This window comes from Natator depressus, chromosome 6 (genome assembly GCF_965152275.1).
Source record: "Natator depressus isolate rNatDep1 chromosome 6, rNatDep2.hap1, whole genome shotgun sequence".
NCBI lineage: Eukaryota > Metazoa > Chordata > Testudines > Cheloniidae > Natator > Natator depressus.
Window position 1 is genome coordinate 125099742 of NC_134239.1, and position 27352 is coordinate 125127093.

The 27352-nt window shown below is 49.9% G+C and overlaps 1 protein-coding gene across 11 annotated transcripts in view; it reads left to right on the forward strand.

Moving 5' to 3' along the window:
• The window catches only part of TRIM9 (tripartite motif containing 9), a 121095-nt gene that overhangs the window by 56647 nt on the left and 37096 nt on the right, over positions 1–27352 (forward strand). For 6 of the 11 annotated variants that reach the window (XM_074956532.1, XM_074956535.1, XM_074956539.1 and 3 more), the window contains exons 2-3: positions 11067–11162; positions 14422–14544. In XM_074956532.1, coding sequence (XP_074812633.1) covers positions 11067–11162; positions 14422–14544 — 219 coding nt within the window. Of the gene's footprint in view, positions 1–11066; positions 11202–14421; positions 14545–27352 lie in introns of all 11 variants that reach the window. The other 5 variants (XM_074956530.1, XM_074956534.1, XM_074956536.1 and 2 more) reach the window with 1 other exon arrangement.

The window sequence follows — 27352 nt, forward strand, 5'->3', positions numbered from 1 at the left end:
TCTGCAGTCGCCAATACATTGAGATTTTAATCTCCCGATGTGCTACTGAAAGCCAATAAAGCTTAAAGTGAGGTAATTCTCATCAGACCTGCTTGTTAGGAAACCAGACTATCATGCTCGAGATCCTTCTAGTCCAGGGTCCTATTTCCAACAATAGCCAGTACCAGACCCTCCATTTTGGATCTCCCATAATCCCTAGTAGTTAGAGATTGGCAAACCCTGGTGCATGAGGTTTAATACCTCTTCCAAAAAGTATGTTAACATTAGGTGGTGTAACTCTGCATAGTCACATAAATGCCTGATCCCTTTTTGAATCTTGCTACATTCTTGACCTCAACGATTAACCTGTGGCAGTGAGTTCCTCAGTCTCGGTGCGTTGAGTGAAAATGCATTTCCTTTTATCTATTTTGAATTTGCCACCTTTCATTTCCAAGGCATGTCCCGTTGTTCTTGTGCTGTGAGACTAGGGGCCTCCTGTCTTTTTGTCTGTGGGTCCAGATGATTCCTACCAGCTTGCCTTTCTCTACTGAGCACCATGCCAGGTGCCTTTCCCAAATATTTGCTCATTCCACGTTCTCTGACAGGGTGCTGCAGCCGTTGCCGTAGAGGCCTGGTGCCCTGGAAGTGGCAGACGTACCCCAGTAAGGACTGGGACACAAGTAACTTTCAGGGCATGTGAAAGTTGCACCCATTTAACTGAAACTGTTCTTTAATCTGAATTAAGATGAACCGATATAAACTGGTTGGAAACCAATTTAAGAGTGTCCACACAGAGGATGATTGTGTCCTTTTATTTAAGTCGGTTTAAAAACTGATTTGTTAAACCAGCACAATTCAAGTGTGTGAACAAGGCCTCAAGAAAGGCTGCTATAGACCAGAGAAGCAGTTATTTTTCTTTTATAATATTTGGCATGTTGCCCAGGTAATTTCTGTTACAACAACAAAGGAAAGTCCAAATGAACAAGACGTATTCCAGGCTCTCTGCCACATGGGGCTATGGCTCCGTGCAGATTCGCACAGTAGTTCGTAATGGCCTGGGCTCATGTTATTATACAACAGGTTCTTGCGCATACTACGTTTTCTGAGTTTTCCAAGAAAGGAATCCTCTTACTGTCCTCTCTACTCTCCTGGTCACTTACCCGTAGCTAGCTGATAGGGTAGCTTGGGCAGCAGCTGAGATCACTGCGAGGTCTGTTTGTGTTGTCCAGCTCAGGAACCTAAGAAGGAATTTCTGGCGCAGTGAGTACCCCAAATAGCTCCATCTTGCTCCTGTCACTGCAATGCCAGCTATATCAGTTCCCAACCCTTCCCCTGGCCCCGGCTGGAAACATTACCGGTCAGGCTACCACAACTCCTCGTAGAAATGAGACCTTCAGTCATGTTTTTATCATTCAAAGTCTAGTGAGACTGAATGGATTTAAAAACAATAGACCTCATTCTCCTCTCACTTATTCCAGCCTAAATCTGGAGTAACTCCATCCATGTCCACTGGGCTCCCCCAGTGTGAAACTGAAGAAGAGGGAGGAGATTTCTGCTGAATAAGGAGAAAACACACATTGTCCTGCCTGGAAACCCACAGCCCTGCCCTATCGCTCTCCCGGAGTCACAGCATGTCAGTCAATCCCTATAACACAAGCTTTCGCTGTCTTGGTACTGGAGTGCATTCATTCCAGCTCTGGGATGGCAGAAAATCCAAGAATGACAAAAATCCCTTGGTAAGCCCTCCCTGAAAAGGAGGGATACAGAGCTATTACAAAGGGCACAGAACGGGGCTGTGTTCCCATCTCGGTGCTGTGGGAATGGGGATTTAAACGCATAACTCCCATTAACGCTAATGCGCGCTATGCACGCCTCTTCTAGCACATTGAGGGGAGTGTGTCAGGACAAGCAGGGGCTGGCTTGGAAAAAGGAGCCACCGCCTTTGGTTTGAAGAGCAAAACGAGCAGAGCGTTCCTGCATTTTAATTGTGCTCATTCACCTGCTTGCCTTAGCTCTGGATTGCAACCTCTGCTGCTGTTCACGGCCTGTTCCTGGGCAGGAGTGGCCCATAGTTACAGAGCCTAACTGAAATCCCACTGCTTCGAAAGGACCAGTGCCCACGGCGGAGAACGCTCCAAGCTCACCCCGTGCAAACAGTTCGTACAAGTGACCCATGCACCACTTATGTCCCATGTCGGAGCCTCCGAGGGGCTGAGCGCACTGCAAAGCACTTGAGCACAGGCTTAACTTTAAGTGCCTGAGCAGTCCCGCGGGCACCAGTGGAACTATGCCGATTGACGCCAACTGAGGAGCTGGGCCGTGGAGCGAAATCAGCTGAAAACCAAGCTCATCACACGGGACGTTAGACCAAACTTCACCTTAACTCTGCCTCGTGAATCTAGTGACTGTCAAAACGTCTTTTCTGCCGGCCTGAGAGCTAAGCAGTGCTCCCACGTCTTCGGCATCTGCCTCGTTCATGCCTCCCCACCTCAGTCATCCGGCCTCCTTCCAATTCACGCCTCCCTACTCACCCTCACTTGGTCCTTCTAAATCTTTGTCACTTGTTCTGTTTCTTCTGGGATCCTCCCCCCACACACGCACAGACCTGTGACTCACCAGTTGGCGCATCCGCTTGTGCTGGGCATGGCATTGCAGGCTGTCTTCCTCTGGCGCCCTTGGCCGGCAGCCACTCCCGCCCTACGGTGGTCTGCTTCTTCTCGTGACTCTTCGCTGCGGCCAAGTCACTAAGAGTCCCACCTTCCGGGGCAAGCAAGAGTTCCAGCAAACATTCCAACAACCTCACATCCGGACTTTGGCCCGACTCTAGGGTCGATGGTTCTTTGTATCAGGGGCCTTTCCCACCGTGGTCCTCGGGGGCTGATCGGGGAACCCAGGCCCTTCCGTACCCTGGGTTCCAGTCCCAGGACCCTGTAGTGAGCAGCTAAGGCCTGTTCCGTCAGACTCCTTGCTTCCTCTCTTGGCCTGTCTCTAGGCCCTTTTCCTCAGTCCCGCCTGGGCTCACTTCTCAGCAGATCCTTCACCCCTTCCCAGGCTCAGCCAAGTTCTGCTTGGCTCTTGTACTAAGCAACACCTCCCAGGACTTTCTCCCTAGACACCCAGCTGCTGTTTGCCTCCCCTAAGGATCTTTGTGTCTCCTGCCTCCTTCCTCCAGAACCCCAACTCCAGGGCTACCTCACTGGGGTCTGGCCCTTGTCATAGGCCACACGGGACTATTGTGATCATCTGGCCTGACCTGTATAGTGCAGACCAGAGACCTTCCCCCAGATAACTCCTAGACCAGAGCTTTCAGAGAAACGTCCCACCTTGGTTTTGGCCAGGCTCACTACAAGAGGTTGCTCCTCCCCTATAGCTTCCCAGAGCTCCCTTCTCAGGCGAGGACCTCAAGGCTGACCCTCTCCCAGGGCCTCCTGCCTCTCTTCTACTGCCCTGAAGTCCTACCTTTGTTAGTCACCCTGCTCCTCGCTGCTGGGCCTACTCCTAAACTGGGCCTGGCCCACCCTTCAGGTGCAAGCAGGAGCGCTGATTGCCGTCTGGCACCAGAAAACTCATTCTGTGCCGGTCTGGGGTACAAACCCCATCACAACACCCTCCCCCAGTTCATACCCATGCTGTCCCCGTTCTGTGGATGCTGCAGCGCTGGTGGTGTCTTTCGCCTGCACTAAATACGCCCACACAAGTGTGGCTTGCTGAGTTATTTTCTCATGTAAAATCTGTGTGTCTGTTTAATGCGCCTGACTGTTTAAATCCTCAGAAGCAAAAGCCTGTTGTAGAGTTAGGGTCTCTTCCAAGGGCAGAGGTTCTTAGGAAATGTACTAGCAGGCTAGGCTTTACAGACCCGACAGACCAATTAACAGCTACTGCTGCACATTAAAAAACCAGTAAGCCATTGTTTCTCTGTGCCCTGTCATTGTGAATGCAGATTGTATTCCATGTTGTTGCACTAACCTTAATGAGTATGTTTTGCATTCATGCAAGTCCCCCGCATGCATTTCCACAGGTGCTGCATTGTCATTTAGCACGAATTAACGTTGCTTAATGGACCAAACATGATGACTTGGAGCTTTTAGATGGTCTCGCCACGTTTCTTTGCAATAGCAGGTGGCCTAGTCAGACATTGTCTTCGTGGGTGCAGTGCAAAGGGCATTCACAGCTGGGTATACCGGGATAGCAAGCAGATAGTTGGTAGCTAATTGTTGTGGGTTGTACAGATATCTGCTGGAGGTCTTCGTGCTGAACATGTCTCCAGCCCTGCTGGAAAGGGGTTTTCAGTATCACCTTTGTACTCTCAGGCATCCTCACTCAGCGGATCCTTCAAGCCTGCTGGGCTGGAGGCGCACGCTCAGATTGCGAGGCCACAGCTGGGAGTGTATTGTAAGCCACCCCGCTGCAGAGCGCTGGTATCCACCAGGGCCATGTAGAGTCTGGCAGAGTGCCCGTGTGCAGCGGTTTTGGAGGCCAGTGCTGCAAGTTGTCTGGGCACTGGGCTCTGTGGGCCCTGGCACTCACACATTGACAGGGATCACAGAGGAGGCTTTGCCCAGGCTCTCACAATTCCGTGGGCTCCAAGACTTCATCAAAACCCCAGCCCAGCTGCCCCTGGGGGAGTGCAGTAGGGAGCTATAAAGGTAACAGTCTCAGTGCAGGGTCCGGGCCCGCCACGTTTTTGCCGTCCTGTGTAGGGTTGTCCCCACGCCTCCTGCTTGTGGGCTGCTGCTTTGTATCCTGTGCTGCCAAGCCCTGCGTCCAGTCCCACCTCTCAGGCTGCCTGCGATCCACGCTTCTCTCTACAGCAAGCTGCCAGGCTCCTGCCTCTGCAACCTCTCCCACCCTACACACACCCGCTGGGGATTATGGAGCCCTCTACTGACAGGGCATTGAACTGGGTGACACAGCACCCTCCACTGGCTGGGTCCTTGCCCACCACCACAGCCTGGGTAGGGGGAAGATGCCCAGTAGTAGGTCAGCAGGTTCTTTAGCATCTGCTCCTGACAGTCAGGTAGGGCTAGCTGTGTAAAGACAAACACAAGCATTGGCATTGGGCCACAGTGGGAAGAATAAGTGACTGAAGACGGGCTATTGCCAGGCGATGCAGAGCCCCCTGGCCTCCGCAGTGCAGATCGCTTCATTAAAGTGGCTTGGCTTTAATTATGGAAATGACTCTCGCCCACCTCTGAAAGCTAAGGGAGTAATGGGGGCTGGCAGAGCAGAATCCTGCAGGGAAGGGGGCCACCTGGCACTGAGATAACGTTCACGTGCTGACGGGAGGCGAAAGCCAAGTGTTGTATTGCCACCCTGAAGCCGCTGCATGTTTCATTTCGGCGCTGATGTAAGGACTAAGTGTGGAAGCAAGACCACGGTGCTGAAGACAAGGCTTTGTGGCTGGGTGAAAGTCACTGCAGTGGCAAAGGATCTGGACCATTACAGGTGAACAGCGAAGCAAATGGAACCGTCGGTTTATTTTCTAGGCTGCTTTTATCCACAGTAATTGGATGATGGAATTCTCAGACCCAGATACTAAAAACGAATGGGTCAGATTCTCTCCAGGTGTAAATACGTGCAGCATCAGTGCCTTCACTGGAGCCGCACAAGTTTGCACCAGCAAAGAATTTCGCCCACCACCGTGCCCAGTTACGCTGATCTAGCCAGGGGTCAACTCTGTAGGGCCTGGTTCTGATCCCACGCCTCTTTTACACCAGTGTTTCTCCGCTGCACTCTCCTGATTTACACCAGGGTAAGGGAGATCCAAATCAGGCCCTGCTGCTCTCTGGGAAAAGGGTCTCAGCAGCATCCCTTTATCCCACGGTGATGCAGGTGGGGGAGGGGTGCGGGGCTGACTGAGCGAGGCTGTTTTTATTAGACACACCTTTACCAATTAGCTCCCTGTCCTAATGACTCTGCCACAATAAATTACACAGGAAATGCAGAAATCATGGAGGTTGTATTAAAGCTTCCTGTGAAAACAGCACTAAGGTGATTTTCTGGGCCATTAAACTGTTGCCACTCGTTTACAGTCTAATCTCTTTGATAATACAAATTTCTTTTTTTTTTTTTAATTTTAGCCTCGCACAATGTTGCCAGGCACTGCACGCTATGATCTCCTGTCCCTTCCTGCGCTGTCAGTCAGTAGCTCTTCATCCTGTTTCCTTGCATGCCCGTGGTGAGCAGAGATTTGGAGTAAGACGCCAAGGTGGAAAAATAGTGTCTTGAAATCAGGACCAATGGAGAGAAGCCTGCAAGAGCATTGTGCAAAAAGCACAGGAGGCTGAAACTGGCGGCGCACAGAACACGCGGCATGCAGAGGACAAATTGAGCTCGGTGCACGTCACTGACTCAGTAGCTGCAGCATTTGACTTTGCATCTCGAGGGACTGCCACAAAAAAAAGAACACAAACCTAAAAACGGCCAGCAAATTACTTGAAGTGAATTGCAAAGTAAACAGCAAAGAAACTACACTCATTCCTGTCCAGAAATTAAAGAGACAGCTGTTTGAATTGTACCTCTGCCCTCTTATACATAACATATGTGGAGAGCACAGGCTAATGCACTATGGTGGAGAGAAAGGCATTCCATCTCCCTGGCTCCAGCAGTCTGCTCATGGTTTTACCGGGGGGGTGGGGGGGGTTGACGTGGAGCCCGGATGCAGAAAATCTCCATTACCGTTCAAAGGCAAGAATTAAGTGTGTTGCAAAACTAAAGCAACAAGCAATAATCACTGGGCTACCTTTCTGCACAGGGGAGAAGCTGCTAGCTAGGAGCAAATGGAAACGGAACTACTGGGACCGATTTGTACAGCTCTTTTTTTTGTGTGTGAGACAAAATGTGGTTCCCAGGGTTTTTACTGCCTTCCAGCTCAATCTCCACAAATAAAAGACGGCCCCCTGCCCTGTTTCCCACCTCCAGCCCCGGCTCTGCAGATCTCTTTGGAATCACTGAATTAGATAAACAGAGACAGCTCTTGGGGCCTGAGAGAGGGAAAAAAGCTCCGGCCGATGGATTTCCTATACCTACGGATCCCTCTGCTCTGCTGCTGTCCAGTTGCCTATAATTCCCTGGTATCCCTTCCTCATTTGCTGCCATTGAGCAACATTCAGCATTGCTGTGCATCATCATGTCAGCTCCCTGTTTGCATAATATAGGAGCGATTGACTGCAAGGATGTAGTCACGGGAGCGAGCAGTTTTGCAGCTGGAGCTCCATTTTGCTGAGAGCCAGCCTTGCCAGTAATCAAGCCGCAGACCTCCAGCCACGCTGACAATAATGAGGGCTAAAAGGAAGGAAGGAGCAGTCGCATCGCACACCTGTTGTGCAGTTATTGTCACCGCTGACCCCTTTAAAACAGCTCCACTTGTCAGACGGTTGGGACTTCCAGAGTGTGGGGGGGGGGGCTTTCATGTTAATAAGGTGGGACAATAGCTGCAGCTTGGAACTTGGATTCTAGAGACCTAGGCTCTGTTCCCAGCTCTGCCGCTGGCTTGCAGGGAGACCCTGGGCAAGTCCCTCCACCATGTCTCCCCTTGTCTGTTCAGACTGTAAACTCTTGGAGCTGGAGATTGGGACTGTACACGTATGCATGGACAGCATAGGGTTGCCTGAAAATCCGGTCAAAAAGGGAATCTGGCAATGTCCGGTCAGCACTGCTGACTGGACACGAGAAGTCTCGTTACCTGCAGTAACCAGCCTCCACCACTGGAGGGCGGGAAGAGCAGCAGCTGCTGCTGGAGCCTGGTGGAGCACTCAGGAAGGCTCTGGCAGAGAGAGGTGCAAGCGGCTCCCCCATCCTGCCCGAGCAGGGCTGCCCCTCCCCCATCCTGCCCCACTCCCCCACCCACCCCTGGAACGCAGCTCCCCCGCCTTGCCTGTGTCACCCACCCTCGCCCCCAGAGCGCGGCTCTCCCTCCCCCACCCTGCCCCCCTCAGCCCCCACTTCCAGAGCCCAGCCTCTCTCCAGCATCCTGCTCCAGTCACCCCTCCACCACCCTCAGCTGGCAGGGGGAGGGTGGTGGAGAAAGCAGCGAGCGATGGGGGGGGCAGGGGGAAGAGGAGCGGCGGGGGCAGGGCCTGAAGGGAAAGAGGTGGAGCAGGAGATGGAGGATGTTCTGGCACTCAGTGTCCAATTTTCACAAATGAGAAAGTTGCCCACCCTAGTACAGCACCTTGCATGCTGGGGCTTCTAGGCACTTCCATAACGTGAAGGAGAAATATGTTTTACCCCTGAAATCGTTTTTCTGCCAATTACGTTCTGCAAAACTTTTGGAGACAAGCCCACAGCAAAAGCCCTAAAACGGGACCCCCGGAACTATGGGCGGGGGGGGAAGGAGTGCTGAAATCTGGGGCTCAACTACCTATCCCAGGCCTGAAAGGGGCTGCTGATTTTGAGTGCCTGTCTTGAGACACGTGAGGCTTGATTTTCAGGGGTGAGGAGCACCCCGCAGCTACCAGAGTCAATGTGGTGTCTCCAGAGGGGCACCCAAAGTGCACTTAGGAGAATGGTGCCGTGGATGGGGTTGTGTGCATTGAGCATGAGTCCTGGTGTAGCTGTCTGAACCCGGGACTGACTTCTAATTCCAGCTCAGACACTGATCCCCCTCCAGGCTGCTCTACCTCATTATCCCGGGGGTCGGATGGAAGTGATCAGAAATGGGTTGATAAGACAATGGTTGAGATGTCTAAATGAATTTTCATTGGCTGTGTTTGTGTCCCTCTGGCAATCACGTTCCACAAATATTCTAGCAAATACCTTCGCCTGCAGGGATGTTCATAGAAACAGCAGCGTTGTAGCCAACGTGATGGCGTATTTCAGAAAGCGAATGTTGCATTTGTATTCATGGGCATTCGCACTGGAGACGTGATTCAACGAGCTGTACCCATCCAATCCGTGAACGGAAACATAGCCTGTCATCTCTGCGTCCAGTCAGAATCCTTCTAATTTAAATAACGTGCAACTTGCAAGAACCTGCTCTCAAGCACTGTTTGCAGGAATTGTTCAACCAGTGTGTGTTTCAAACAAAAAAACTGCAGTGTGTTTGTTGACAATTTGCAACCGACAAAAGAGGCTAAATCCTTTGAGTAGGTTGTTGGCTGTTGATTAGTTGCCTAGATCTGGAGATAACACTTATCAAAATCACGGGGGAGCTGGGAGGATCCCTTAGTTAATGTTTGGAAAGCCCTATGAAAATGAAAACTGCCAGATATTTAGTAGTAGCAACAGTATTGTGTTTTGCTACTCAGCTCTGTCAGGTCCTGCTGGAGTAGACCAGGTGGGAGGTTGCTGCACGGTTAGTGTTGAAAGGGACAGGTGCTAACCTGGGACCCAGGAGAGCTGTGTTCAATTCCTTGCTGCGCCACAGATTTTCTGTATGACCGTGGGCAAATCACTTAGCCTCTCTGTGCTTCGGTGTCCATCTGTCAAATGGACGTAATAGCACTACCCTGCCTGTCAGGGGAGTTATGAGGATAAATATATAAAGATTCTGGGTGGAGCTGGTTGCAGAATGGAATTTCCAGCTCGTGGGAAATTCCAACCTTTTGAAATATGTTTTCCCCCTGACTCAGGATGAAAAGTTCCAATTTCAAAATTTCTCACAGGACCGAAGTTCCAAAAATAACTTATTCAGAAACACTGAAACAACCTTATTGAAAGGTTTAGTTTAGATAATGTTGAAACATTAATAAATATAATATAATTTAATTAATTAATGGCCGGCAAGTGGAGGGATAGTCACAGTGTGTGTAGAAGAAATTAGGGGGAAGATGAACTTGGGACTCTTAATGGTAGATAGGCTGGAGAGTGCACATTTTGAGGTGGGCGGGACGTGTGATAAAAATGGGAGCAGAAAGAAAGCGTGGGAAGAAGAGGACAGCAAGAAAGGACGTGGAAGACTGAGGATACGATGGGAAGACTCTGGCTAGACAAATTTGAAGAGAAAAGGACTGGAACTTCAAGACCTACAGACTCATGCCATGGACCGTAAGGAGTGACGAAGAATCGTTGGCACCCCCAACCCTGTGTAAATAGGAAAAGGAGTCGAGAAGTGAAGTGAATTGTTACTATAGTATACTATATTTAGTAGTCAACATGAAATAAAAGTCCATTTCAATTTCAAATAATTTCTAAATGTTTTCATCAAAAATTTCATCAAAATCGCCACATTTCTGCAAAAACATTTCAATTTTGGGAAAATAGCATTTTCTTATGGAAACCCGTTCAGTCGAAAGTTATTTTAATAGCTCCAATTGAGGGTGCTTGGGTACTGCGGCAAAGGGGGCTCTATAAATCTAGGAAAATCAAAATAACAATGCAGTTAGGTGTCATTATCTGCCATGGGGACATAGAAACCACTGTAAGGTAGTTTAAAAGAGATTCACTTTGACATCCAAAAAGTCACCTTTTGAGCCAGGAGTGCCACTAATTTGTTCCATTTTGTGTACCAGGCTGATAAACTACCATAAGTATTTAGATAAAGGTGCCGAGCACAATGGGACTATAGTGCTCATCTCCTAAAACTCAGGCCACTTGCATGGGTGCCTGCATGTGGATTTAGTTGCCTAGCTTTAGGATCCTGAGTTTGAAACTTTCAGCCTTTGTGTCTATTTATTATTCAGCTAAAGGCTCGTCAAACCCACCCATTCATCTTTGAGCTGCCCTGTAGTGAAAGGCTAGTGCGGGTTAGATTCACATCCTCGTTTGCCGCAAACTAAATATTTGTGTAGACAAGCCCTAAGTGACTGGGCCAAGGTCACACAGGAAAGTCTCAAGGGGAGCTGAATCCAAGGCTCCCAAGTCCCATGGTAGTATCCTAACCACTGGACCATCCTTCCTCTCACTGTTTACATTTGGGGAAACTGAAGTTCAGGGTTAACTCCAGTGATTTGCCCAAGGTCACACAGCTGAAGGGAGTCTGGGTTTGGACCCTGAACTCCAGGGCAATCACTAGACAATGCCTCTTCCACTTAAGGTCTGAGGCCAGAATACATGTTTCTTGGTGTGAATTAATGCCATCCCTTGACTGCCTGCTCCTGTATGCCCTGTTTATTGCTAACCTGCTTTGTATTTCTTTCTGCATGCAGAGCCAGCTCTCCCAGGCACTGAATGGATTGTCAGACAGAGCCAAGGAAGCCAAAGAGTTCCTGGTGCAGCTACGAAACATGGTTCAGCAAATCCAGGTACCATACCAACCCGCTAGAGAAACAAACCCCCAACAGGTTAATACGCCATTTGTGACTTCATGCATCACCTCTGTGTCTTGTCTTTGCCTGGTGACCTCCCTACCGCGTACACTGCTGGCCCCACACCAAGGGACCCCTTTGCATCTCTCCTCCAGACTCCTGCACTGCTGGGCTAGCTCCACTCACTCCCCTTCTCTCTGGGATTGTCACTAATGCCTCCTTGTGTATCTGCAAGGAGCAGCTGCTACTAGACAATTATCACAGCCAGTCTTCCACCTCCTTGCCCACAGAGCAACACTGACGCTCAGCCTGTCCTGGCTTTGACAAAGGAATGTGGATCTCTAGCAGCAGATACCAGTTCTGCTTCTAACTTGCAATCAGCAGGGCTGTCAGTGAGCCAGTTGTAGGAGAAGCAATGTAAAAGGCTCGTCTTCCTAGCCCCACCCACAACATGTGGGAGCTTAAACATGTTGGTCCGATTTTTAAGGGAATTTGTTTGAAGTTTCTTTTGCTTCAATTCTTTAGCTATTCTTTGGGAATACTGGAGTCACGCTGTTGTGTGTGTGTGTGTAAAATCAGGCCATTTGGGGCCAGATTCTGACCCCTCACTGAGCAGTACCTTACTGCACTGAAATCACCAGGATCTTCCATACAGCAAAGTGTGATTCAGTGGGAGAGGGGTATCAGGAGCAGGATGCAGGCCACAGTCTGGCCCTTTCTGATCCCCAGCTGGAGACAGAGCTGCATATGGTTTTTCAGTGGAGGCTAAATGCCAGCTGCCCTGTCCCTGGAGATCTGGGGATGGCATGAATGTGGATTCCTAACCGAAGCCTTCCACATGAGTGGAATGAGCATGGCACTGCAGTAAAACATGCTTTCAAGGTTAATGTTTAACAAACCTTCAGACAGAAGTGGCTTAAAATCTGACTGTGTCAAGTGCTGCTCTCTGTGGCTGGACAGCCCGTGTTGCTGTCCACTCAGGCCTCAGGAACAGTGACCCACTTTCTGTCTTTCCCAAGGCAGCAGCGGCTGATCCCTCAATCGGTCTCTGCTGCTGCCAAATTCAAATACCCACTTCCCCGCCCCCTCCCAGCCAAAGTGCAGCCTTCCCCTGTGCCTAGCTTCTTCCTCCCAGCGTGGTGGGTTTAGGTCAGATGCCTTTTCCAGCAGGATTTCCTGCCCCCGTTTGTACGTGGCTGATGTGAACCTATCTCCGGGGGAGCAGTGTGGATGGAAGCACTTGACAGTTCCAAAGCCTGGATGTCCAGGAACTTATTTCATGTAGGCAGTTACTGAATTAGCCGTGTCCTCCCCATTATGATCCTGATCTCCAGCACTTGCTCATTCAGGGCCTGATTCAGCCACACGTAATCACACTGAGAGGTGTAGCTCACTCTATGAGCAGCCACATCTCACCCAGTGGGGCTACTCAGAGTAAGGTAATATTCAGTGTGAGTGGCAAAGTCTAGCCAGCCTGTAGTTCTTCCTCATGCAAGTAGGCCCACTGGGTGAGATAGTGCAGCCCTCGCCCTTCCTGGTGAGCACTTCCTCACACGCGTTGTCCCACTGGCTTCACTTGCTCACACGAGTAGCCATATTCGATTCAGGGAGGCCCCAGCTAAGCGAAGCACTTAACGTGTCCTCAACTCTAAGCACATGAGCACTCCCAGTGAAGATTACAGGGGTACGCTCTGGGGCAGGGGCCATCTTTTTGTTCTGTGTTTGTACAGCACCTAGCGCAATGTAGTCCTGGTCCAGGACTGGGGCTCCTGGGTGCTATGGCAATATACATAATAAATAACGATAATGGTAACCTAGCCCGTTGAATTTAGTGAGATGTCTCACCTGAGTAAGGGCTGCAGAATCAGACCCTGCAAAAGGTAAACTGGAACCTCTGACCTGATGACCCAAAACCGTCACCATAGCACTGCACTGATACTTGTGATTGATTTAAAACCAATGTGTTATTGACAAGATTTCATGTTATAGGCTGGGCCAATTGCTAACAACTTGGCCCCATTTTACGCAGCCTTTTGAGAGAGCTCTGCTGGACATAGGGACGAGATTGTGCCTTCGCCGGGTACAGAGGTACCACTCAGTGTTGTGTGCAGTGACTGTTTGGTTTGATAACCCCCGGAATCAAGGCTCACAACCACGTGAAATGACCAAATGAATGTAATAGCCTCAAAACATCAGGATTTCCCCATCCCAACGAACACCCCCAAACGAATATAAATTCCGACAGCTCAGGGAATTCTTCAGAATTCAGGAATTATTAAAGGCCCAAATGAGCATAACGTTGATAACGTACAGATGAAAACTGAAATCTTTTGGGGATGAGACACATTAGCCCTAAGGCAATAAAGCCATTTACAGCACTGCGTAGATGTGTATGGTTAATTACTTAAAGGAACTTACCTTCCATGTAGCCTGCCCTCCAGCTCTTAGGGGGCTCAGAGAAGTTCACAGGTGGCTATTCATGCCTTCACAATCCCACATTATCTCCTTGCTCCTGCCACCCTTACTCCCTAAGTATTTCTCATTCATGCCACTAGTCCCATTACCTTCGATGGGCCTGATTACGTGAGTAAAATTACATCCCTGAGTAGGGCCTTGCAGGATTGGGATCTGAATAAACACTGCTAGATATAGAGCGATCACAGGGGTCCAGAGCTGTTACCCAGGGTTCCTGCAGTTAAGGGTTAGTATGTCGCACAAAGTAACTCTTTCACTAGGTGAAGGCAGGAAGAACTAACTTGTTTAACCCTTAAAACACTGGGACAAATATATTCACCCTCAGTAAACTCCACCTGGTTTCTGCTATTCCAGTTCCTTCTATATTTGCTCACAGCATCTAATCTAAGCTCCCAAACGCATTCCAGCCTCCTGTTATCCCTCCCCAAGACAACCTTGCACAGCCCCTTCAGGCTCCCCCCCACTCCCAGTTCCCTCCCCTCACCCCACCCCACACGCCCTCCCTGACCAGCCAGTCTGCTGCTGGAAAACCTCCCACCCTTACCCAGACGTGGACTCCGCTCCAAGCCACCTCCCGAGAGCTATTTCCGATCCCAGTTGACTGGCCAGCGAGAGGCTGAAGGGACATGTCTAGAGGGGCAAGGGGCCAATGGGAGCTTCCAGAGTCAGAGCAGTTAACATGTGGGGGGGACCCCTCCAGACGAGCCCTCCTCCCTGCTGGAGGGGCTGCAGCAGGCGCAGGGAAATCCCCGGGGCTGTGAGCTGTGCTTTGTTAACACAGGAGAACAGTGTGGAGTTCGAAGCTTGCCTGGTGGCACAGTGTGATGCCCTCATTGATGCGCTCAACAGGAGGAAAGCCCAGCTGCTGTCCCGAGTCAACAAGGAGCACGAGCATAAGCTGAAGGTCAGTTCAAAGCTTTCTGATTTCTGAGCCTCTGCGCCTCTTGGTTACCGGTCGTAATTTTAACCCAGCCCTTGAGTGAAATCGGCGGAGCCGTTCTGACTGAAGTGATTCAGTCGTCCTCACATCTTTTCTTAACCCGTGTTCTGTCGCAGATCGTTGTGACCATTCACGAACCTTCACCCCCTGTTCAGCAGGTAGGCTTACCGTTAAAGTAGGCCCTGCTCGGCCGCAGTTACGACAACAGCCCTCAGCTCTGTTGACTTCAGTGGGAGATGAGGGAGGTAGGGTGACCATATGTCCCGTTCTGGCCGGGACAGTCCCGTTTGTAAGCGCTGTCCCAGCCGTCCTGACTTCTTTTTACAAAAATGGGCATTTGTCCCGCTTTTGCCCTGATTAGTTGGGAAGAGCAAACAAACAAATGCCCAGTTTACCACAAAGGTCGGTGTGCCCCCCAAGGGGCGGGGCAGAGGAACGTTGGGGGTATGGCGACACAAGGTGCCAGGCAGTGGGTCTCGGGGGCAGCCCCAGCAACGGGAGGCATAGGGCTCGGGTGCTCAACCCCAGCCGCATGGGGCATGGAGCTCGGGGCGGGGGGGAGGGAGTGAGCCCGCCCCAGCCCTGGGCAGTGCGGGGGTCAGCCCCAGCCGCAGGCTGCACGGGGCACGGAGCTGGCCATAGGCAGTGGGGGCTCAGGCGTTCAGCCCCAGCTGCAGGCAGCGCAGAGCTTGGGGAGGTCATCCCCAGCCACGGGCAACAGGGGGTTTGGGGGCCAGCCCCAGCCATGGGTGTCATGGGGTATGGAGCTCGGGTCAGGGGGGAGCCAGCCCCGGGTGGTGAGGAGCGGGGGTTCCTTGAGCTCAGGCAAGCCCCAGCCATCCCATTTTTACTTTAGGAAATATGGTCACCCTAAGGTGAGGGCCCCCAGCATCTTGTAAGATCAGCCCCTGAATTAGCCGGGTGCAAAGGGGGCAGTACAGGAATGCAACAGGAAGAGGACAGTGATTATGTTTGCTCTGCATGGCACGCACCTTTATGTTGGGGGATCAGGTCAGACATGACAGTCGGGTACTCCAGGGGTGCCACAGGAAACCCCCAGACAGATAGCCCAGGAGAGGAGGTGCAAGAAGTGAAGCTGAAAGTGGGACATGAAGGAGAAGGGAAGGCAGCGTTACCCTTCAGTTCATCACTCTGCGGTTCCCTGAGGAACAGTGCCTGCGCTCTTCAGCTGGCTTGTGGCTGCCAAGGGGACTCTGGGGCTTGGGCTAAACAGAGACTGTCAGGTGGGCGTGAGTTGACAGGTTGGTGCTAGCATGGTATCCATTGGCTGGTGTAACTGTACATCAGCAAGCCAGCCACGCAGGCCCAGGGCAATCCCACTGAAGTGGGTCACCCAGAGCCTGAGGTATTGAGAAGACACAACTATCTCATGCTGAGCTTTCCGGGGCTGTTATCTGAGTGTGTTTGTTATTCGGCTGAAACCTGCTTGCGGAGTTTTCACGTCTCCTCTCTCTCTCCTCATACGTTTGGCACATAGCACGGCGTTGGGCCATCTGAATGGCTTTGACTCATTTTGTAGGCCTTTCCCAGGATGGACCTAGCCAGGTTTTCCCACCCTGAGAGCTGAGGGAGCCTGAAAGGCATTGTCGTTAATCTCACGTTCACCCTCACAATGAAGAAACCGGATGCTCTAGCTTAGGGCTTCTCAAACATTTTCATCGCATGAGTCACATCTTAGCAAGGAAGCTGCCGTGTGGACCAGTGCCCCACCTCCCCATTTCACAAGTGCACAGATCACCTCCCCTCTCGTTCATGAAGGCATAACAGCCTTGTCCCTGACACCTTTCTTTCTTGTCCTTGTTTGGCCACCAATTGAATTCCCACCTCCAAAGTCAGGGCCTCTGCTTTGCCCTGCAGTGCTGACAGAAGTCAGAGTTTAAAAACAAAGCCGCTCTGCTGTGTAGCTGGGCATTCCTTACGGGGCAACGTGATGAGTCTGATCAAAGCCAGCCAGCTGTCTAGCTTGGCCCGGCTACGTCAGCAAGAGTGGGACAGGCTGGTGGGCAGTAAATTCTGCGGGGTGCAGAAACTGTTTTCCTGCCAGTGTTTTAGAGCCCCGAACCCAGTGCTGGTGCTCCATCACAGAGAAAAATACCCAGCCACAAATGGGACTCTTTTAAACTCTAAACACAGCCTGAATTTTCAGACTTGGCTCCCTAAAGCCAGGCACTTACATTCCTACTTAGGCACCCATCTAAAAGCGCTCTCCCTTTCTGATGTGCTGCGTCCCCACAACTCCCAGCAACTTCCCACCGGCCACTTCTATTTAGGGGCCTTACTGCGGGCAGCCACATGTGAAAATGTTGGCCAGGGCTGGTCTGTGAATGCAGCTGCAGCAAAGGCTCCTGGGAAGAGGGAAGGTTGCCCGATGCGACCGGGTTCAAAGAGCCAGCAAGAAGGGCTCATGCCATATTCAGGGTCCCCCAGTAGCAGTGACAATTGAAAGCTGGTTTTAATTTCTTACTGCTGTGGGGTCGACTCTCCAAAGCAATTGGTCTTTCAAATCCAGCGGCCATCCCCCGCGGATCAGTAACAGTTTCAATGTAGGTCACATTTTTAGACTAAACGACTAGACTGTTCCCTTTAGTTCACATGCTAGGGAATAAGTAATAAAGGTAGCAGAACTGGTACTTTGAAGATTATCTGGGAGTGTTACATAATATGGTTTTGTCTTAATTGTGCGACAGAGTCCTATGCAACGCGTGTGTATACACGTGTCATGGGGCTTTTGCATTGTTAAGTTGGTATGCTCACCCTTTGCATAAAGCCTGGATAAATAAACACAGCATGGCGGTCTGGTAGCATCCTTCCCCTGGAGGCCAGAGATGGGGCATGCATGGGGCACCTCTTCAGTTGTGCCATGGCTGCTACCATCAGCCCAAGAGCTGCGTGTTGGGCAATGGGGCTATGCAGTTCACAGACCCACCAGCCACTCCCCTAGCCCACGCACGTAAATGCCCCTGCTCCAGTGGGCTGCCCCTTTGGGCTGAGGAATTGTCATTGGGCTCTGTATTTGGCACTGATGCGACCACTGCTAGAATAGTGTGTCCAGTTCTGGTGCCCACAATTCAAGAAGGATGTTGATAAACTGGAGAGGGTTCAGAGAAGAGCCACACGAGAAGGATTAGAGGATTAGAAAGCATCCCTTCTAGTGATAGACTCAAGAATCTCAATCTACATACCGTAAGAAAGAGAAGGTTAAGGGGTGACTTGATCACAGTCTGCAAGTACCTGCATGGGGAACAAATATTTAAGAATGGGCTCTTCAATCTAGCAGAGAAAATTTGAACATGAGCAAATGGCTGGAAGTTGAAGCTAGACAAATTCAGACTGGAAATAGGACATACATTTTTAGCAGTGACCGATTGAGGGATCAGCCGCTGCTGCCTTGGGAAAGACAGAAAGTGGGTCACCGTTCCGGGGGCCTGAGTGGACAGCAACACGGGCTGTCCAGCCACAGAGAGCAGCACTTAACCCTAACCCCAACACAGAGGACCCGAAGCCTGCCCTCTGCTATCGCTGTGCCGGCACAGGAATAGCGGTTGGGCTGGCACTGCTGTCAGGGTCAAACGGGAACTCCGCCACCATGGGAAGGGGATGCAAAACATAAGCAGGGTTGCGCTTGAAACTACAGAGCCGCTGTCATTCCAAAGGGGACGGGACTGCAGCTGCCACTGAACCTGAGGGAGCATTGTGATTGGCATGGACTGTGAAATGTAACAAAGCCAATAGCATTTGCACGGAGACGGTGGAGCATTGGAATTGCTGTACAGAGGGCGGAAATGTTACGGGAATCTGTCAAGAGGGAAGCTATCCAGTATTCGGCAGTGCAGCTTAGGACATGATTCCTCCTTCCCCTGAAGTCATTTATACCGGCACTAAGTGGGCATAAGACATTGCTCAGTCAGACCGGTCGCACTTGCATTCTGCACCGGGCACTCAGTTTGCACTGCCACGCAGCAGCAGCTCTTGAAAGGATCTTTCTGCTAGACCCACCTGCTTGCAGTGGTGCCGTGGCTCTGTTCATAAGAGAGGAAGAGGAGAGAGAGCAGAGCTTTGCTCTGTGTGCTGGGTCGATGCCGCAGATTTGTCCATGTAGCCAAAATTTCTGTTCCCATGCAGCATTCCGGAATGTGTGTTAACAGGGCTTCCGAGCTGACCTCATTTATCTGACACACAATTTCACAGACAAAGCGGCACATCGCCACGTTTGCCCAAAGAGCCAACTCACATTTGTCCCCTGGGTGGAAATATTTGTAAGAAAATTACCTAAAATGGGACAGTTTTTCACTCTTCTTCTCCCCGCTCCCCTCCTTTTTCCTGATATTGCAAAATGCATGTGGAGATCAGAACTTCCAGAGCAAACCCCTCCTTATTCGTGCTCCATGTTAAAGACTTAGTTTTTAGAAACAAAAAGTGCTGTCCTTGTGAGAAGCAGTGGTGGGCATCATTTTAAATCGCCACCCAAGAATCCACCTTCATCCTTTGCTGTAATAACCCCCCCCCAAGCTGTATTTTTCTAATGCTCACTTTTGGTTTTATTTCTAAATTCTAGATGCTGCAGAATGTGATGCTGTCCGAAAGCAAGAGACCAATATGGTCCAAAGCCCAGTAGTTTGGGCGAGTGACATACAGGCTTCTCTGCACAGTTCTCCAAGGGTAAAATTCATATAGGGGCAACCCAAAGCATAACCCTACCTCACTTACGCTCTCAATAATAAGGCTTAAGTGGACCATTCTGACCTTTGGATGGATGGATGACGTTTGCCCTCAATGCATTTTAACCTGTAACTACACTAACCTAGCTGCTGGAGTCCTCACTTCTGAACCCCAATTGTCAGATTCCCTGGAGAGACTGATTACGTGGACAGATGTGTGTTAAGGGCTATGCTGTGGTCACAAAACTTGTACCACTCCTGACCTCAGCCAGTGTATGACCTTAGATCTCCAGAGGTGAAAGGCTAATACGTTCACGTCCTGTACTCACGTAACGCTTCTGGATCCAGGGGAGCTGGCTTCAGAAATTAGAGCTGAGATTTTTCCAAAAAAAAGTTTAAGGTAATTAGCTACCTAACTCCCATGAGGCACCTAATTCCTTTAGATTCTTTGAAAATCCAAGCTGAAATGTTAGAGTTTTGGGAGTTGGGGTGGGGGGGGGGGAATTCGTGGAGTATTTTTTCTGCTTGAAGTTACCACTAAGAGCCTCACACGATTAAAATGAGCCTCTTTACTCTGGGCTGCACTACAAACTTAAGTCGACCTATGTTGGATCGACTTACAGCCGATTACCGACTTACAGTAATTACTGTGGTGATTCATGTCCACGCTGCCCTTTCTGTCGGGGGTGCACGTCCTCACTAGCAGCGCTTCCACCGACATGTGGGGGGCTGAGAGCCTGAACTCTCAGCTCCCCGCCAGGAGCCTGGCTGCCCACCAGGCTCTCGGCTCCCCGCTCCCAGCAGGGAGCTCGGAGTTTAGGTGTAGCCGGGCTCCCAGCGGGGAACAGGGAGCAGCCCAGCTTGGAATGGGGAGTGGGGAGCCGGGACCCAGGAGGGGCAGCAGGGCACCCAGCGAGGAGTGGGGAGCCCAGGTGGCAGCCCAGCAGAGCCCTGCAGGGCTCTAGCTGGAGCCCACCTCCCACTCCAGTGTGACAGCCCCAGCTGTGAGTGGCTTTCTTGTCAATGTCACAGCGCCAGCAGGGAGCCGTGAAAGTGACAAGAATGACAGCCAACAGGCAGTGTAATAACCCGCAGTGTCTGCACGGGCACTGCGTCGCCCTAACTACACCGACAGAAGCCCCACGCCTCTCGTGGAGGTGGAGTTATGATGTCGGTGTAGCAGGGCACTTACACTGGTGGGAGCAGGGCTGTAGTGTGATTACTGACATAATTAGGTTGACGTAGACCAGGCCTCAGTGTGTTACCCTTTGAGCAGCCAACATGAGACCTTCCTGTGCTTTCTTTTACAAAAACTCTCCAGTCCCCACATTGTCTCTCAGTCTTCTATATCTTGCTCGTGCCCATGGGAGGTATCTGAGCACCTTGTGGAGGTGACTCTGTACTGGAGAGTGGACAAGGGAGAGGGAAAAGCTATGAAGAGAGGTTAAAGGCTGGACCGTTCATTTTTCTGCTGCCTGAGGGAGGATTGATTGTAAAAGGTTTCATGTATTGGACACAGTATTTTGGCATTCTGCCTGCACATGGAGAGACGGCACTAACGCCAAGTGCAAGAGACCATCCTGCAGAGACTCTAGAGTAAGGACTGGGATCAGTAGTAAGAGGCAGTTGAACCTGGGGGCTCCTGACTCAGAAGCCATCTGACTCATTCTTCTTAGAACAGAGAGCTGGCTCATTGATCCGGAGAGGCAGCAAGCACTGCAGAAGAAAGAGATGACATTGCAAAATGCATGAGCTTGGGAAACCTGTTAAAGAAGTCAAATGTAAATGGACTTTCTATCAACATTTATTTTTACCCTGAGTTGTCCCTTTACTAATGAGGTTTTACGCCTCTAGCCTTCTCATACCACTTTGCTTTCTGCTGCTTTTACTACATTGTTTTATTAGCACTAACTTCCCCGGGGCTTTTTGGTTTGTTCTCCATTTGTGTATTTTGCACTGGAATCTGGGCTCGGAACTGCACCTTACAAATCCGTAGATGGAAATCGTAGAATCATAGGATTGGAAGGGACCTCGAGAGGTCATCTCAATCTCCTCTCATCTCAAATGAGATCATTCAAGTTTCCTACATATGGTACCTCCGGCATCGTGATGACCATTAATGCCACTGCTGTTCCAGTTACAAACCCCCTCTGATCTCCACTGAAACATGTCCGACTGGAAATACTTTGTACAAATTACGCATAGGCATTGTAAGTTAGGCCTGAATGTCAGACTCTTTCCAGTTGTTCTTTCCACCTGCATTTTAACCACTGCTCCCATTAGTTCTGTACCATGAAAGGTGCATTGCACCCTTCCTCCCCTGACTGATAACCCTTTTCTCTGTCTGCATTTGAGAAAACAACCCCTCTTTAGTTTCAGTTGTAGATTTTAAGACCAGAAGGGACCATTATGATGATCTGTTTTGACTTCCTTCATAATACAGGCCAGAAACTTCACCCTACACATCTGGCCCAACTTGTGGGGGACCTAGAGCACGTCTTGTCGAAAGAGACATCCCAGGCTGGTTCAAAGACTCCAGGTGATAGAGAATTTACCCCACCTCTTGCTTATTTGTTCTAATGCAGGGGTAGGCAACCTATGGCAAGCATGCCAAAGGCGGCATGTGAGCTGATTTTCAGTGGCACTCACTGCCCAGGTCCTGGCCACCGGTCCGGGGGGCTCTGCATTTTAATTTAATTTTAAATAAAGCTTCTTAAACATTTTAAAAACCTTATTTACTTTGCATACAACCATAGTTTAGTTATATATTATAGACTTATAGAAAGAGACCTTCTAAAAACGTGAAAATGTATGACTGGCATGCGAAACCTTAAATTCGAGTGACTAAATGAAGACTCGGCACACCGCTTCTGAAAGGTTGCCGACCCCTGGTCTAATGGTTAATGGGGGCACTAGGTATTTGATTTTTATATCAGCCAGAAATGAACAGCAGCTTTAAACAAGAGAAAGAGACAAGGCAAATGTCAATAATTTAACCGGCCTTAGCTTTCAGTCTGGCTGGCTATTAAAATGCCTTGTGATGCCTATGGGCCCATTGCTTTCGATTTATAGGGTTTCTTGTGAAAAGTCCCAGTTGGGCTATTGGATTTTGAAAATAATCTCATTGGTTAAGTGAAACTACCGTCATCACAGTGCACTATGGAACGACCTCTCTTGGGAGCATCATCAGGCCATAATAATAAGTCAGTGATGTCTGAGCTCAGCTTCTCCACTCTAGGACACAGGCCCTGTTACTACCAACAGCAGACAGAGGGGGGCAGTGTATTGTCTTTGCTCGTGTGTCATACCCCTTTTTGATTTGACACAAGATTTTGGTGCAGCTCTGTTCTGGCTAGTAGGTAAGGCTGACTGTCAGACCCACCTCCCCCTTTTCTGTAGGACCAACCTTTGCCATTGATGCTATGTTCTTCCCTCTGGAAGGGTGGGATATGGGAATTTCCTCAACTCGGTATGTGGGACGATGTTCAGTGAAAGGAGAAGGGACTCTTAAGAGCAGGGAACAATTTAGGCACTCTTCTCTCAGGGCACCAAGAACATCACCTTATTAACTCAGAGTCTAAGGCAGCTCGAAAATGTTCTGTCAAAATTGGGTTTTGACAGAAAATTGGATTTTGTAAAGAGAATTTTTTCACAAGTAGTCTCCACTTTCTGTGGAAACTCTCAATTTTTCATCAAAAAATGAATGCCTGAAAACCAAAATACTTTGATTTGGAATGCCGCTGCAGTGCACTATGGGAGATTTAGTTTAGGTACCGCATGTTCCCATTCTTTTGATATGGTCTCCCACAGTATTTTTGCCAGCAAGTTAAAAAAGTATGGATTGGATGAATGGACTATAAGGTGGATAGAAAGCTGGCTAGATCGTTGGGCTCAACAGGTAGTGATCAACGGCTCAATGTCCAGTTGGCAGCAGGTATCGAGCGGAGTGCCCCAAGGGTCAGTCCTGGGGCTGGTCTTGTTCAATATCTTCATTAACGTTCTGGAGGATGGCGTGAACTGCACCCTCAGCAAGTTTGCTGATGACACTAAACTGGGAGGAGTGGTAGATATGCTGGAGGGTAGGGATAGGGTCCAGAGTGACCTAGACAAATTGGAGGATTGATCCAAAAGAAATCTGATGAGGTTCAACAAGGACAAGTGCAGAGTCCTGCATTTAGGACGGAAGAATCCCATGCACCGCTACAGGCTTGGGACCAACTGGCTAAGCAGCAGTTCTGCAGAAATGGACCTAGGGATTACAGTGGATGAGAAGCTGGATATGAGTCAACAGTGTCCCCTTGTTGCCAAGAAGGCTAACGGCATATTGGGCTGTATTAGTAGGAGCATTGCCAGCAGATCAAGGAAAATGATTATTCCCATCTATTCAGCCGTGGTGAGGCCACATCTGGAGTATTGCATCCAGTTTTGGTCTCCCCACTACAGAAAGGATGTGGACAAATTGGAGAGAGTCCAGTGGAGGGCAACAGAAATGATTAGGGGGCTGGAGCACATGACTACTAGGAGAGGCTGAGGGAATTGGGCTTATGTAGTCTGCAGAAGAGAAGAGTGAGGGGGGATTTGATAGCAGCCTTCAACTGCCTGAAGGGGGGTTCCAAAGAGGATGGGGCTAGGTTGTTCTCAGTGGTGGCAGATGACAGAACAAGGAGCAATGGTCTCAAGTTGCAGTGGGGAGGTCTAGGTTGGCTATTAGGAAAAACTATTTCTCTAGGAGCGTGGTGAAGCCCTGGAATGGGTTACCTAGGGAGGTGGTGGAATCTAGAGGTTTTTAAGGCCTTAGAGGTTTTTAAGGCCCGGCTTGACAAAGTCCTGGCTGGGATGATTTAGTTGGGATTGGTCCTGCTTTGAGCAGGGGTTTGACTAGATGACCTACTGAGGTCTCTTCCAACCTTAATGTTCTGTGATTCTATGATTCTCCTCTATGGGCCAAGCTCCTACACCGGCTTACATCTTCCATGCTGCACGATGGTCAAGGACTCCCATGATGCACAGGGTCTGCCTCCAAGAGAGTAGATCATGGTGCATCGTGGGAGATGTAGTCTGACCAGAGAACCCAGTCTATAAAGGAGAACAGGAGCACGAGGCACCACAGCAGAAATTCCACATTGACTTTTTCCTAGTTTTGACCACAATTTTTCAGTATTGAATGTCAGCCAAAAATCAAAAATCAACATCCCATCCCCACCCCATCCCACTGCCATTTTTCAGCCAGATCTAATAGGGACATAAGATTTTCCATGCCAGATCAAATCATTGGTCCATCAAACTGAGGGCTGTCTTTGGCGATGGGCCTCCACTCGTGGAAAAAGCATAATGCTGCTGGCTAATGCTGTATAGGGTGATTCCTTCCTGACTGTTGCAATAATCATCTCAGGAGATCGAGGGCTTGTCTACACGGTGCTTTAGTCATAAGCATATCACACACTAACTGACCTATGTGGACACTGCTGACATGCACTAAAAGTTTCTTAATGTGCATTAATGTAGTTCTGTTTCAAACAGTACTATGTTAACCCACACTAGGGAACTTTTCATGCACACCAGCAGGATCTGCATGAGCCAGTTAGCTCATAACACACTAGTGCAGACTAAGATTTACACACCTTTGGTGCAGACCAATGCACCATGGAGACAAGCCCTGAGAGTGATCACAGGTGACATGCAGGAGTTGGAGTCTCATGGGGTGCCCTAAACTGGAGTCCTCCTGCATGGTAGCTCCGGCCTAGCTCACCCTTTGGACCTCTGAGGGGCTAAGAGTTGGTAGTGAAGGTTGCAAAATCCAGTAACCTGGTGTCGAATACTGAAAAGGAAAGCAGACCCTTGTGCAGAGATGAGTGCAGATGTTATTGTCTTTTAGGGGCTGTATTAAAATGTAAATTACAGCTAATGTCATCTTACCGGGAAGAAAAGCTTTTGGAATAAATTGCCTATTTTAAGGTTGCAGTGAGCTGCAGGGGCTGACAAAAATGCTCCATGACAGGCAGTAATTAGCAACAGAGGGTTCTGGTTGGTACCCCCCTTTAGCATGTAAAGAAAAAAATCCCTTTGCGTTGTCAAAGAGATCACCACCAAATCATAAGCAGCTGCTCTGAACTCTTTCCCAACCAGCCCAGCACTGCCAAACTCCCCAACATGACTTACCCAGTCAGTTACATCCTATTAGCCTCTTCCCAGCGTGTTCCATAATTCAGCAAGGTTTGGTTTGTATCGTTCCAAAGTAGTGCGTGCAGCAGAGTTGCTGGACTCTTCTGGGCTTTTCCAAATCCCCCTGGAGTCCATGAGAATCTTTCTATTGACCGTAGAGGGGTTTGGATCAGGCCCTTATATAATCTGGTGGGATCTGCAGGTTTGAAGTGGTGGAGCCCCCCAGCCTCTTCCATGGGGATGCAAGCTCCAGTGCTCCCTCCTGCTCAAGCAGATGAATTACAGGGAGGCCCTGCAGTTGCAGACTGGTGCAGTCTCCCCTGCCCTGCCCAGATGAGTCCAGCTTTGTGGGTGTGAGCAGTGGGCCCAAATTACAGGACGATTGTGCTCACAGCTGAACGCTCAGTGTCTGTTGACATACGCAGGAATTTCATTAATCCTGCTTCATAAACGTGTTGGACCCGGTCCAGGCCCAGCTAATCACACTGCTGATGACCACTGTAAATGTTTTGACTTTGCATAATGTTGTAGGTTTAAAATTCCCATGTTCAGTCTTGTGCTTCATCGGCACACATCCAGGGCCTGCGCTCTGCAGTGCAACCCGTACGGTCACTCGCATTGTCTATTGCACGTACGCTTCAGTGTGCTCTGCTTTGCGGCGAGTAACACAGGCAGTGCAGGAAGAGTACAAGGCCTGATGTGAACCAGCATTGGGCTTCTGATCTGTTGTAGGCTCCTGGGTTAGACTGGCTTGCCACTGACCTTAGTCTCTCCTTGCAACCATTTTCTTAATTTAACACTTAGCCGAAATAAAACCGTCTGAGATTTACATGCATTGCCAGGTATAGCAGATGGTGGTTCCACTGATGATGATATTAAAGCATTGGCTTTGTAGGGAGAAGCCCATGAATTCATTATCCGGCAAGAACTGAACCAAGATTTAAGTCGCAAAGAAGATTAGGAGATTTGTTTTTCCAATCCCATATTTGTTGCCTCCCTAGCAGTATGTGCATTTCCCAAGGGAGCGTTTTCACAGCAGGATGGGATGAAGGGAAGGCTGCTGCTTTTATGTGCATTTGGCCTGGCGATTATACAGCCCATCAGTGGTCCGACCGACAGAGAAACACACAGTCTCTTCAGGTGGCGTTCACTGGGCGTTGGTGTTTGTGGGCAACGTGCACTTTAGGAACCAGAGCAGGTTCCATGACTGGGCAGTGACTTCTTATCATGCAGAGCAGCTGTATGGCCAGAAGCAGGTCGTCCAAAAGGTTGCCAATGAGGAGAGAATCTGAGAAAGCCACGGGGTCTGTACTGTGATAAAAGACGTGGCCGCGGCTGGCCCAGGTCAGCTGACTCAGGTTCATGGGGCTCGGGGTGCACAGTTACAAATCTGCAGTGTAGACGTTCGGGCTTGGGCCAGAGCTCAAGCTCTGGGACCCTCTGTTCTTGCAGGGTCCCAAAGCCCAGGTTCCAGTCCAAGCCCAAATGTCTACACTGCAATTTGACAGCTCAGCAGCCTGAGCCCCGCGAGCCTGAATCAGCGGACCCGGGCTAGCCACGGGTAGACATCCCCTTACTTACCCTAGTGTACCACCACTGAAGACGGTCAGATTACAGGGGTTTAGAACCGAAGCACCTGAGACAGGAATCTGGCCCAAGAAGTCTTTTACACCCACTTTGCCCAATGTAAATGACTAGACCAGGTTACAAGGCAACAGGGAATCAGCCCCAAAGAACCAAGAAACTAAGGGCTAACGATAATCCATGCGGTGTCTCAGGACTTTACATGAAGTGAATATGCTCGACACAATGGTGAGAGCCGCAGAGATGGCTTTGGAGTGAGATGCCAAGTCCCAGAGGAGCAGTGTTAAAGGTATAGACGGGGTTAGATTTTTATTGGCCCGTGAACAAGTTACTCTCAGCTTATTCAG